General features: G+C 52.0%; 4 protein-coding genes across 4 annotated transcripts; 2 read left to right on the forward strand and 2 right to left on the reverse strand.

Moving 5' to 3' along the window:
* Positions 1-66: 66 nt before the first annotated feature.
* On the reverse strand, positions 67-1,053 carry AYO20_10073 (hypothetical protein; the record flags this gene model as incomplete). The annotated part of the gene is made up of 1 exon (XM_022648336.1): positions 67-1,053. One exon carries the CDS (start codon positions 1,051-1,053, stop codon positions 67-69), a length of 987 nt encoding a protein of 328 aa, XP_022495693.1.
* Positions 1,054-2,475: 1,422 nt separating this feature from the next.
* Positions 2,476-4,540, forward strand: AYO20_10074 (hypothetical protein; the record flags this gene model as incomplete). Its single annotated transcript, XM_022648337.1, has 3 exons — positions 2,476-2,891; positions 2,952-3,677; positions 3,820-4,540. The coding sequence occupies 3 exons, from the start codon at positions 2,476-2,478 to the stop codon at positions 4,538-4,540; spliced, it is 1,863 nt and encodes a 620-aa protein (XP_022495694.1).
* A 576-nt stretch (positions 4,541-5,116) lies between these two features.
* On the reverse strand, positions 5,117-6,070 carry AYO20_10075 (hypothetical protein; the record flags this gene model as incomplete). The annotated part of the gene is made up of 1 exon (XM_022648338.1): positions 5,117-6,070. One exon carries the CDS (start codon positions 6,068-6,070, stop codon positions 5,117-5,119), a length of 954 nt encoding a protein of 317 aa, XP_022495695.1.
* Positions 6,071-7,026: 956 nt separating this feature from the next.
* AYO20_10076 (hypothetical protein) lies at positions 7,027-12,704 on the forward strand (the record flags this gene model as incomplete). Its single annotated transcript, XM_022648339.1, has 4 exons — positions 7,027-10,902; positions 10,958-11,116; positions 12,024-12,138; positions 12,364-12,704. The coding sequence occupies 4 exons, from the start codon at positions 7,027-7,029 to the stop codon at positions 12,702-12,704; spliced, it is 4,491 nt and encodes a 1,496-aa protein (XP_022495696.1).
* Between the last annotated feature and the right edge of the window lie 864 nt (positions 12,705-13,568).

Genomic DNA, 13,568 nt, shown 5'->3' on the forward strand with positions numbered 1-13,568 from the left:
GTGGGAATAGACACCTCGTATTCATCGTTTCAGACATAATTGTATGTGCATTCACAGCATCTCGTGTCATATTCCACCCACGATCTCCCTCCACTGTGGGAGGAAATCACCCGTGAAGTACGTCCCCCATATCGTTCCCGCTGCAATGAGCAGCCCACTCAGTTTCTCGGTCCACGTATGAAACCAAATCGCCGTCATCATCAGCATCCAAAAGTCAAGCACAACCACCGCATACAGAAAATATCTCGACCATATTCGCACCATCGCCACTGACTCTGACTCCCACCCCCCTACTGCTTTGCGTTCCTCCTCGGTCATATCATGAGCCAATGCCGCAGCGGCTCGAGGCGAAACGGACGGATGCGCAGAGTCCCGGTCTGCGATGTATATCTCGTACAGCAGAAAGGCCGAGGAAAGCGCCAGCATGAATACGTGGCCTGATATGTCATGTCCACCGCGCCATGCTCCACCTGCAGCTTTACATGCCGGGCCTGATGCAATCATGGTCATGTCAAGTGCGTCTTTCAGTCCAGTGGTGTTGATCAGTTGAGGCTCACAGTGACCGCCAGTGATGGTGAAACTTCGATCGACAAGCGCAGGACCAAAACACCATTGCGTTGTTAGAAACCATGAAATGGTAACCAGACCATAGCGTAAAGTCGACTGTGCGTAGTGTTTCAGTGCACTAGCTGGCGGCGGTCGGGTAGCGATTTGGAGCAGTAGAAAGGCAAGGGTGGTCCAGAACCAACCGAACTTCACAAAATATACGTTGATTATGTTGCGCTTGCCGGCAAAGTAGTTCGTCGAATGGAAGTGCGGAACGTTGAGGTCGGATGTGATTCCTGGAGCGAGTGATTCGGCGGGGGGAGGACTGGCAACTGGGGAGAGGAAGGCGAAGAGAGAGCCCAGTGCGAGGACAACAGGATAAACGAGGAGGAGGTAGGCCGAAGGCCTCTGCCGTGTAGAGTGCATGGATGTATGTGTCATTTGCTGTGACTGATCTGGTTTCTCTTGCGCTGCAACAGCCCGGCCGTTACGATGCACCGCGGGCATGGTATTGAGGAAAGAGGAAGGACTTGTGGGTGGAGGACGGTGGAAATGTCAGCTTAGACCCAACATGACCTTTTCAGACAACTCTCAAGATGAAGATGTGTCCACAATTTGAATACTGGCAACAATAGAGGCAAGGTTGGAGGCAGAGGCGATGACGGGTGCAGAGGCTTGAGAGGGAAATGAATAAAGGCTCAAAGCTGTTTTGATCAGATGACGTCAATCTTCTCGAAAGCCCCATCGACCATCGAGTACTTGGTACCTTCGTATTTGTTTGTTTAGGAGAAAGACAGCCTCAACGTCCATCCTTCTGTGTACGATTCCCATAACACCGCGTTTGCACTCTTCTCCCCATCATAATCACACCCATCTCCCACGGGTTGTATCCTACTCTCCCGGTTGTTTCTTGCTCGCCAGATCACCTCCGAGCGTCCAGCATGTCAATGTTCGGCACGAAACAGAGTGAGAGCTGCGATCCAGGTTCAATGAGATGAAGAGAAGATGAAGCTATACACTACAGGAAGGGATATTACCTCAGGAAGAGAAAGAGAGAGGGATCGAAAGATCTATAGCAGAAGATGCACGGAGGATCGAAGAGTGAGTGGCAAAACACACACATCATAGAGGTATCTGCCAGGCAATGTGCGTGGGTTCGGCGTCGTTTGCTATTGCAGTATCATATCCGTGGTTCCCGCATCACGTTTGCCATCCTAGTCCTTTCTTTTCTTCAGCCACATGGCATGTAGAAAAGGATCTACAGATTCGAGGCCTTACAAGATCCCGTCCAGGCAGCCTAGAGGCGTAAGAGCTTGACAAGGCTGATGAGCCCCCCTACCATATGGGTGCCATACATTGTCCTTGCATGATGATCCAGCCGTGTCCCTCGCCACCTTCCTGGAGATATGGCGGTCGATCTTGTTTGTATCCCGGATGCCTGGGTGCCCTGCTCCTCACCTGTGCCTGACGACAACAGGGATCTCATTTTATTGTCCAATCAGCGACTTTAAGATCCTTGTCTTGTACTCTGCTGCCTGCGCCCACTCATGCATCCTGATTGTGCTCCACTGGCTCAGGCGGCACACAAACGGTGACAGGCGAAAATGCCCAACGCTGGAGGGCAGCCAGATGTATATGACGGGACAGACTAGTCTATACAGATCGTCAGCCCATCGACGAGAACGATCCATTCAATAGAGTCGGTAGTTGCAGGTCTGGAGCAGGCAGAAAGTGATCACGTTTTGACTGATTTTTCAGCTGACCAACGCCTTGCCTTGTCGCCTCACAAATCTGCTGCACGGCTTCACCGCATGGGGTCCTTTCATTTTGCATTCACTTTGTGAGACATTGACTTTACATATCACCTGCCGGACACCGCCAGGTCCATCGATTGTCTGTCTCTGACAAACAACATCGCCTGCTCCAAAGATGAATCTCCAACGGGTAAAGAAAACTGTCGTTGCGGGTAGCAGCAGCCTTGTCGACCTTCCCGAATACATCATCACTTCGTTCGTCCCTGGAGCACGACCATTGTTAGACAAACACCCGACCTTCTTCCGCTTCTTTGGACTTCTCCTGGCCCTCTACTACTTTGGCCCCATCGCTCGGTTCAAATCACTATGGTCTCAGTTCTCCTCTGTTATCGTTGCCACCATCAACATTTCGTCCGACGAAGACCTCTTCAGCTACCTAACTACCTACCTGTCAGAGCGGAAAACCCTCCGTGCGGATCAGGTCTTGACCGCCGTGTCCGGCAACTCCCAGGAGGCAGGTCGACGGAGAAACCGGCGTCTCGACCCAGATGTCGAAGAGACGAGGCGGGCTAATGAAACTCCCAAGATAAAGTACGAGCAAGGCCAGGGCTTGCAATTGTTCGTTCACAAGGGCAAGCTCTTTTTTTGTAGTCGCAAGTACGGTGACGGCCACACCTACTACGGCAATCGGTACAAAAGGATGGAAATCATCTCCATATCCTGCCTGGGTCGCTCGACGCAACCCATCAAGGACCTTATCGAGCATGTCTACTACCTGAACAAAGCCAAAGAGCGCGCATTGACCATTATTCGAAGGCCGTATAGAGGAGGCCAGACATGGAGTCGTGTCACTTCGAAACCCCGGAGAGCACTCGACACCGTGATATTAGATGCGGAGCAAAAAGTCCAGATCATCGCAGACATGGCCGAGTACATGGACGAGGCAACCATGAATTTCTACGCCAACCACGGTATCCCTTACCGACGAGGATATCTTTTCCATGGTCCACCCGGGGTCGGCAAGACTTCATTCGCACTTGCGCTCGCTTCGAATTTCAACCTCGACGTGTATAATCTTTCGCTACTGGATAACGACTTGACAGACTCGGATTTGATTTCACTCCTCAATCAGCTCCCTGGTCGGTCTCTCTTACTGTTAGAAGATATCGATACTGCAGGTCTGAATAGAAAAGGAGGGAAGTCCACTGTATCATCTCGAAATTGGAACAGTCGACGTGGGAGAATGCCTCCTCGTGACCCTGAGGATTACGATGTCGACAATGACGAAGACAGTGGCTCTGCCTCACGCGTCACGCTGAGTGGGCTGCTGAATGCGATCGATGGTGTTGCCGCGCCTGAGGGCCATGTTTTGATCATGTAAGTCTTCTCTTGTCACCTTCAGTATTGAAACAGCAGAAACAAGCAACATGCCATCCCAGAGCACAATTTTTTGTTTCCGCTTACTCAAGCTGTGGCAATATTCTCTTGTGTGACAACTTTGCTGACTGCGATTGTAAAGGACGACCAACAAACCGAACGAACTTGACGACGCCCTCGTGCGAGCCGGCCGAATCAGCGTGAGGGTGGGCTTTAGCAATGCAAGTAAAAAGCAAGCAGAGGAGATATTTTTGAGAATGTATCTGGATTTACCGAACGGCGCAAGTTTGAGGGAAACTGAGGAGGGAGCTGGAGCATTCACGGACTCGATGACTGCTCCAGCGCCTTCATCTGACAGCGAGGCTGAAAAGCGTGGTTTTGAACTGCCAGACGACATGGAAACCACCCGCCTGCGTGGTCTCGCGCAGAAATTCGCCTCGCTGATCCCCGAAGGCGATTTTTCGCCTGCCGACCTTCAAGACTACCTTCTCATCAACAAAAAGGACCCAGAGAAAGCGTTGGACGAGCTACCCAAGTGGATCGAAGATATCTACGAAGAGCGGAAGAAGAGGGAAGAGGAGCGGGAGGAGGAACGAGAGGAGAAGAGGGAGAAGAACAAAGAGGAAAGGCGGAGGTTTAGGGAGGAGGTGAAGAGAGCCGTGAAAGGCGTTGAGGAAGAGGAGGACGAGGACGAGGATGATGCGGACGACAAGAGTAAAGCGAGAGATAAGGATGGGGGTAAAGACGCGGGAGCAGAAAAAGGCGGCAATAGCAACAACAACAACAAGGCTGAAAAGGACACTGATAGCGCTGGTGACGGTGACAAATCTGGCCAGAAGAGTGATGCTGCCAGCAAGGCCTAGACAGCACAGAAGATGAGGTGATAACGCAACACTCACCCCGAGCTCTATATGCTCAGCTCATGACTACCATAACAACGGACATGTCCATTGAACTTGATCGATCGAAGAAATTCTGGGGAATTAGGACGAGAATTACTCTGAAGATTCGCCGGGCGGAACATGCACTGGCACTGGCATGTTGCCGTCCTTGCTGGCGGATGATGATGACCAAGGGCTTGCTTGAAATCTACCGTAGGGATCTGATGGTCGGAATCATCGCCGAGACTGGGTGTTATGGGTTGAAGCCCTTTGAGTGACGTGCTTGTCACTAGCGTCGACTCGAGGACATACATACAGCAACAGTTCAGAGATGTTGATGGGGCGACCGTTGTAATGAATCTTGCTATCAACCCGTGACCACGCAGATATGATTCCCCGGGGTTCTAACCACCGTTGTTCACGACGGACTGGACGAATCAACTCTTCTGGCCATCGATCCTCTTCGTACTTACTTTTCATTCCCGGTCGTCCCCATTGTTGCGTCTGGGGGGCCTCCATCGTGCCAGTGAAACTGTGTCTCGCTCTGGTCCCGTGATATTAATAAACCGGGGGGATCATTCTCCATCTCTTAATGACCTCCCACGCCCTGTCAGGAAATTTTGTCCGAAGCCACTTCTTTGTCCCATCGGCCGTCACACCTAGGTTCACCGCGACAAAGACAAGAGCGCAGAAGAGCGTCCAGTTGATGGATGCTATTGCTGGTTTCTGACTGTGACCATGGTGCTGGGAAAGGACTTCTCGAAATGGCGCGTCTAGGAAGGAGAGGCTGAGGTATATCAGACACTCGGCAGTGTAATGTGGCGCTACGATCCATCGGAAGGCATGTTTCTCTGGCAAGGTGTATTTCTTCAGGTCTGACAGGTAGCGGTGATAGAGATTCTGTCGGTCACTGGCCCAGAAGAAGAGGAATGTCCATATCAAAGTTTTGGCCGTCCATAAAACAGTTCCCTGATCCCTGCCTGCTTCGGTTCTCTGGGCTTGATTGAAGTCGATGTCGAGATGCTCCACCCAGATGGCGAGGTTCGTGACCACATAAAATACCATGCCGAGGACATAGTGACCTATCCACATCCGTGAATTGCTTGGTTGGGCAAGGACGAGACACTCAATCAGTCGTCGACAACCTTGAAGTAGCATCAATACCGAACAGCAAAAAGGGATGTCCATGTTCGGGTTCTTGATCGTTTCCGCATAGTGGTGAAAAGTGAACAGACTGGCTAGTGAGCATGTGATGGATAGGACATAGAAGTGAGTGAACCATGCATGAGGGACAGTGAAAGTAGCAACGTAGTCGAGAAATCTCGCTCCTACCCAAGGCTCATTCTTCTTTGTAGATTTGCCCTTCCCACTACTGTGATCTTGGTCTCCCGCACGCGGTCCATATGCGAGGAATCGATCTTTGAGTGCAGGGATCAGGCGGATGATGAGGATGGCTAGACTGCTGAGGAGATAGAAGGCTTTGATCGCCTGAATGACTGATGAAGTCTGCATCATGCAGGGTCTCTTGACTGTCTGTGTCTGGCTGGCTCACAGTGGGAATCATGTCCAGACCTCGCAATTCATGCAGGAAGATTCAAAGCCGCGCCAATGTTGCCCTTTGCCATCGTTTTTCGCGCGCTCGCTGGCAATCGCAGATAAGAAACAGCGGTCATACAGGACGTGGAACAGGCGAGTCTGGGAGCACCGGCCCGCTCGGGGGAAGTCTGTGCAGAAGGACAGAAGGAGAGGTGGGTGGAGAGCTGAAATAATACTACTCGTGCGTCTGAGTGATCGTAGTGGATGTTTAGTGGTCCAAACGATGAAATCTGGTTCGAGAGGAGATGGAAATTGGGCTCTTGATCAGAAAAGATCCGTTGGGCGCCGGATGGTTTTGCCAGGGACACCCCCGACTGGTTGGCTGGGAGCCCTGAGATAAAGTGTCCTTGTTTCTAGTTGGGGGGGTTGGGGCCACCACCACGGTTGCCTACCACCTACCCAGAGGCAAACAAGCATGTTGCAGAGCCTGGAACAAGGAGTGGGGGAGCTCACCAATTCCAATTTGAGCCCCCCCCAGTGCGCCAGTGCGCCAGTGCGCCTGGGGCATTTCAGCTCACGTGAACAGGATCTGCGAGCCACCAAGGCTTGGAGTCGAAATCGAGTTTCGTCTCCCCCGTCTCTTTGGGCTTGTGTTTCTGTGCTTCACAATGTGGTGAACCCATCAAAACGCCCACCCAAAGAAGACGCTTCATCTCCCTGCACCGTGTCCGAACTCCCTCCCGCACGCCAGCATCCATACACGGCTTGAAAACGTTATCGCCCGCCCGCCCGACCACCTCTGTCACCCTTCACCGCCGGTGTCCGTCGATACTCTCTATCCCAACCTCCTCCATCCGCAACACCCATTCTCCCCGTCCAAAACGGCCAACGACATCTCTCAGAGCGAGAATGAAGAGGAGACGATCATCGTTATGACTGATGCAGTCGGCTCCAAAGAGTCTCGAAATGCCGCTCTCCAGAAGACCGCCAACGAGGCTACTAGTGCTGGATCGACCACTGCACCTGCCACGGATTCGAAGCTCAGAGAAATGACCTCGATTTCTGCGCCAGTTAGAGCCAGCATTGACCAAGTCATGGCTGGTGCTGCGGCTGAGGCAGATGCGGATGGTGATTCAGAGGCAGAGACATTGATTCAGTCACCAGAGAAGCAAAGGACCATCACCAACCACACGTCCGTCACAGGATCGGCAAGTGTTACCAGGCTTAAAGATGGAGATTTGGCTGTTGGGGCCACTGCGACCGAAAATGACAACAATTCCAGAAAGCGCAAGCGTAGCATTGATGATGCGCAGGATGATCCCGCCTTTTCCGTCTCCAGTCGTCGCAGCTCGCCTTTATCATCGCCCCGAATACCTCCGCATTCCCCAGATAGCGATTCAGAGTTATCAGACCATATCGCATCTCGAAATTCCAAGCAGGCGCGGCCTCAACGTGAGGACGATATCATCAGTGTGCGTGATGCCGGGGAAAAGCCAGTCAAGAACCAAAGTCGCAGGCGTCGTCCAAGCGATATTCTGCCTCCGATAAGCAAACATCGCACAAAGACCAGTAGCGGCGGAGTGGATCCGACCTCGTCAGAACGCCGCGAAACCAGATCTGCCACTTATCCCCGTCATTCTTCGCAAGACCGCTCTCCTTCGCCAAGGCCACAAAGAAGAGAACATAGGCGTGGGATATCGACCCAGTTGACACTTGGCGATGTTGAGAGGAAAAAGCGTGGGCGGCCTCCCTCGATTCACACCAGACGAAGTGGTTCGGCAGATAACACGCGCGATCGTTCGGCCTCTTCGGACGTCTCAGACTCCCCTCGACAGCCACGACCCGTCCTCCTGCACAAGTTCTCGTCTACAGAGCATGATACCATGTCGCCGGTCAAAGCCCCCGGCCCTCGCAAGTGGCGAGACAAGAATGGTAGAACCTTCCTGTCACGAGCATGCAGTAACAACGATCTTGCAGCGGCGAAAATCAAATTTTCCGAACGACCAGAAGATCTCAACCAACCCGACAATGCAGGAAACACTCCGCTCCAAATTGCCGCACTCCAAGGCTACGTCGATATCGTGAGGTTCCTGTTGGAGAACGGGTGCGAAATTGATACACGGAACATCGACAAAGACACCGCACTTATTGATGCAGTTGAGAACGGTCACGTTGAAGTCGTCAAACTCCTTCTCGAATACGGAGCGAATCCACGAATGGGCAACGCTAAGGGCGATGAACCATACGAACTTGTTCCTCAAGATGACGAGAACTATGAACAGATCCGACGGCTCCTTGCCGACGCAAAAGAGAAACCCAGCAATAGGCGAGTATCTTCTGAGCACAACGACACGGCTCGAGACGGGAATTCCTCGCGAGCAGCTTCTGCAGCTAGCCCCCGCGATTCACCACCCCTCATGGGACCTAGAAGTCCGCCTGCTGCCTACGGTAGGCGGAGAACTGGTCGCAGCGAATCCACTCGTAATGATCTTCTCTGGCAAGCAAATACTCAGGAGAATCTGAAAAAGTTGGCGGGGAAAGGTGATGTCCAAGGCGTGGCAAGTATCCTCAACGTCCTGCAAAAAGCCGAAACGGAGTCTTTGATAGCCGCCGCCAAAGCTGGGCACGAAGAGGTCTTGCAGCTGATTCTGGCGATGGGTGATCCTGAAGCCGATCCTGACCCAATTCGAAGTCTGAGACCTGGATACAACACCCCGATGCTCGCAGCTATTGGCAGAGGGCATCCGGAAGTTGTCGAACTTCTCGTCGAGCAGCTAGGTTTCAATCCTACGAGGAGGATTCTTAAAGGGAAGACCTACTATGAGATCGCTGCCGAGCGGAGAGGTGAACGGTGGGAGCAGGAGTATGAGATTCTAAAGACGGCCTACGACAAATACCACGCAACACAACGAAGAGTGAGCTCTACGCGGTTTACTAGAGATCTAGACAAGGCCAAAGGTCGTGTCAATCGCCGTTCACAATCTCCGAACTCCAATAACTCGCAAAATTCCTCAAGTCCGATCTTGACGCAAAGACAATTGGCGGGCAAGCTGCCTAATTTTGCTGAAAAAGAAAAGGATCGAGACCTTGGTTCTGTAGACGGACAAGACAGGCGGAAGCATCATGTTTCGAAACGAGATGTCGGAGGTTCACCTATTGCTGTCTCTTCTGATCAGGATCAGTCGGTACACGCGTCGCGCAAAGGTCATATCAAACGTCGTAGCCAGAGCGACCTGCCACCACCGCCTAACCTGGACTCCGAGGTCACGCATCGGCGAAGACGTCTTGTTACCGGTAAAGAGCACCGCAGCCGCAAGGGCAATTTCGGTACCTCATCAGATGACGAAGACACCATAGTCATCATTACTCCGGAAAGTCGACCGGCCACGGTACTCAAACGAACTCGGGAACACGTTTCGCCAGGACCAGCAGTGATCGAGGAGGCTGACAATGGTCGCAGCACTGCTAAGAAGCGAAGGACCGTCATCGAAAGCAGTCCTGAAGAAACCCGCCCTGGCCCGAAGAATCTCAAGCGTGGCTCATCCTCTCCCACACTTGGCCGCAAATCGGATGACGGATTTGGTCCGAAACGCGAGAAAGCCAGATCTCAGCCAGCTATCCAAGAAGATACGAAGGAAGCCATGGAGATTGACAAGCACAGGCCTGGACTAGACACACCGAGTGACACTATCGAAACTGTAGCATCGGCGGGTCCTCCCGGCCGAGCAGGCTTTCAATCAAAGGTGACTCTTGGAGAAACCATCAAAGCCGAGCCGGTCGAGAGGGGCACTTCTGAGACAGACCTTCAGCATCAGAGAGAAGAAAATGCCCGTAAAGCCGAAGAAGCTAAGCGACTTGAGGAGATCAAACAGCTTGAAGAGACCCGACGTCTTGAAGAGGCCAGACGGCGTGAAGAGGCACAACGCCTTGAACAGGCCAGACTCGAAGAAGCACGTCGACTTGAAGAGGCCAAGCAAGTCGAAGAGGCACGTCAACTGGAAGAAGCCAAGCGAGTCGAAGAAGCTAGACGACTGGAAGAAGCTAAGCGAGCCGAAGAAGCTAAACGAGCTGAAGAGGCACGTCGACTTGAAGAGGCTAGACGGCGCGAAGAGGCAAGACGACTCGAAGAGATCAGAAAGCGTGAGGAGGCAAGGCGACTGGAAGAGGCCAGGAGGCGTGAGGAAGAAAGAATTGCGGCTGAGAGGGCAGAGGAAGAACGGAGACTTGCGGAAGAGGCCGAAAAACGTCGAAAGGCTGAAGAGGAAGCTGCTCTCAGGCGGAAGGAAGAGGAGGCACGGAAAGAGCGCATTAGGCGTGAGCTCGAGGAAAGACAACGCAAACAGGAAGAGCAGCTTCGAGAGCAACAACGCCAAGAGCGACTCGAGGCTGAACGGCGCAGGCGAGAGGCGTTGCCAGCATTGCTTAGGCAATGCGCCCTACTCGTCGACACCGGCGATTCCAGGGCCAGAAGTGAGCATTGGTTGAACCTTTTCCTGCCATTGTACACTGTCAAGTCTGCACAGCTCGATCCCAATACTCCAGACGCCGACCGGGACAACCTCTGGATTCCAAATTTCCAAGTTGCTGGACTGCTTGCGACCAAGGATTTGAATCTCCGAAGCTATACTTCTCTAGAGAGACGACCGGTCACACCACACGAACGACAACGTCTTTGGCAAGTGTCGAGGAATAACCTGTCATACGAGTTCGAAACCAATCAGTACAATACAACAATCAAGATGGCGATTCAGCGCGAGCGAGAGGAGCGACCAAAGTTCTTTGCCATGGAGGAACTTTTTTGGGTCAAGGTATGTGGTGTTTTCTGTGCCTAAAATCGTGATTTGGTGGCTAACTTGAACGCAGCTTTCCGACTTCGAGGATCAGCTCTTCCGACATCCGCACCTGAAGAACCTGAAAATCAGGAAACAGCCTATCTCACTTCGCGTCCTTCCGTTGCATCAGCATAACACCGGCGGATCTCCGTCGCAGAGCGCTGCTGCATACCCCGACTTTGGTAAAAACGTGAAGTCAGGCCAACTGACAAACGGCCTGACCTCCCACGCGTCTCCCATTGTTAATGGCACCGGATCCGGCTACACTCATTGAAAGGGGTTAATGATTGACGACTGAGAGAGTTGAGGCATTGATTGGCCTTGGTAGGCCACTTGCGGATTTGTTTCGAGAACGGAACTCTGATGTTTATGGTCTTGATCGGTTTTTGGATGCAGAGCACGGGGGTTTTAGCAATCCACTCGTTGACATATGAAGATATGAATTCGCCGTTGTTTGAGCCTACAGTAGATGGTAGTAGCTACGTACTTGGAATTGTGTCCATGAGCACAACACAATATGCATGATGGGAGGCTGTGTCCAAAATCAATATCGCAGATGACAATGGGCTCCCGGTGACATTTCACGCTGGTGTTTTCTTTTCTTTTGACTAGGTTAGTACGAGGCACATAATACTAATAACCTTTGTCACATCGTTCCACACACGAGAACGCCACCCTGATTTTGTAATCACGTGACCACATTCTAATTTCTTGGCAAAGTCTTGGAGGGACACGCACCGTAATTTCGCATTTTCGACCTGCAAAAAGTTCCGGACCTTTCCCTTTTGCATGATACTATTCATTCCTTTCCCAAGTTGACTCTTTGAGGATCATCCGACAAATTGTTGATAGACAAGTACTTGCACACAAGTAACGAATCGCCAATATGGTATGTTCCCCCATCTTTCCCGCCAAACGCCCCCAGTCCAAGGTGTCCAAGCCCGAACTTTTGAGTTTCCGCCGATTCACGAAAGAGATGTCACGGACACGGCAAAGATTTGGGCATGGAGGACCTGGGTTGATTTCTTTTATTACTTCTCCTTATGCACGATCATCTTGTGGATGCAAAAATACTGACGTTGATTGTGTCTGCCTAGTCGGAAGGAGAAGAGCCCACTTCCCCCGTCGAAGAAGTCGCCGCGGCCGATGAGGTCGAAGTCTCTGGTGATGCCGGCGCCTCTGGTTCTATGTCCGTCCTCGACGCTCTAAAAGGTGTGTGTCTGGCATTTTCTTTTCGATCTTGGTCAATCGGTGGGGGAAAGAAGAAAGAAATATGGTAGGACTGGAGAGATACAAAGCACGACACCCGACGCCGTGCTTTTGACATGTTTCACGGATGGGGAGGAATCGAGGAAGAAGAAGGGGATCAAGAGAATGGAATGAAGAATTTGAAAAAATGATGGCTGTAAAACTGAGGGCTAATTCCCGTGTGTGCAGGAGTTCTCAAGCTCGCCCTCATTCACGATGGCCTCGCTCGCGGCCTGCGCGAAGCATCCAAGGCGCTCGACCGTCGCCAAGCGCACATGTGCGTCCTCAACGAGGCCTGCGAGGAGGAAGCCTACAAGAAGCTCGTCGTCGCCCTGTGCTCCGAGCACAAGATCCCGCTGATCAAGGTCCCCGACGGCAAGATGCTGGGCGAGTGGGCGGGTCTGTGCGTCCTGGACCGAGAGGGCAACGCCCGCAAGGTGGTCAACTGCAGCTGCGTCGTGGTTAGGGACTGGGGCGAGGAGAGCCAGGAGCGCAACGTCCTGTTGAACTATTTCCAGACCGAGCAGTAAAATAACCGAATCGGAAGCCGAGGACCGGAGGAGTGTTATCGCTGCTGCTGCTGCTGCTCCTCCATCTCGTTGTCTCCTTTTGCTCGTCACCTTCTTCAATCACAAATCGTTACTTTGTGGTTCCTATTCCTTGGCTCCTTGTGATGAAGGGTTGATGGAGGGCGGAAAAACGGACAGAAAATTTAACTACTTCGGGAACTTCGATGCGGGAGAAGATATTTGGGTGTGTGCTGGTGGTGGTGGGCCCCAGTAGGCGGGCAGCTTGTGCGATGCACAATCGAGATTTCTACTGGTGTCCAGAAGAAGAAAACCAACAAGACATTCAAATACCCTTGACCGACCACAACTACTTCTACTTCTACTACTACTCCTACTACGTCTACTATTTCTCGCTTTGCTCCACGAACCTTTTTTTTCTTTCTCTATTCTCTGTCTTCTGTTTGTATCTCGTTTTGCTTGACTTTGCTTTGCGTCGCATGGCATGTTGCGACACGGTATGGCATTGCATGGTCTGGTAAAGCGTCTAAGGGCAGCACCAGGACAGGGCGGAGGAGAGCAGAACCAAAAAGATGAAAACCTAAATATTTCAGGTCAAATATGAGGAACTTGTATGTAGAGAAGACAAGTAACACACACCCTTCCCTCCCTTCGGACTCATGCTAAAATGTTGCAGGAATGAGCGGTATATTTGTATGCAATCATGGCCCGTGATCTCGTCATTCATCGTGATGTCAAAACGAAAAAGCGTGTTCAAGCGTCCCCAGCCATGTGATTAATGATAGAAAAGGGGGGTCGCTTTGACCGCCACCAGACACCGCCGAGTCCCAGGCAATTGCTTGCCTGAGAACAAGGCCTTGTTTACCC

This window comes from Fonsecaea nubica (assembly GCF_001646965.1).
Source record: "Fonsecaea nubica strain CBS 269.64 chromosome Unknown Scaff102, whole genome shotgun sequence".
Classification (NCBI taxonomy): Eukaryota; Fungi; Ascomycota; class Eurotiomycetes; order Chaetothyriales; family Herpotrichiellaceae; genus Fonsecaea; species Fonsecaea nubica.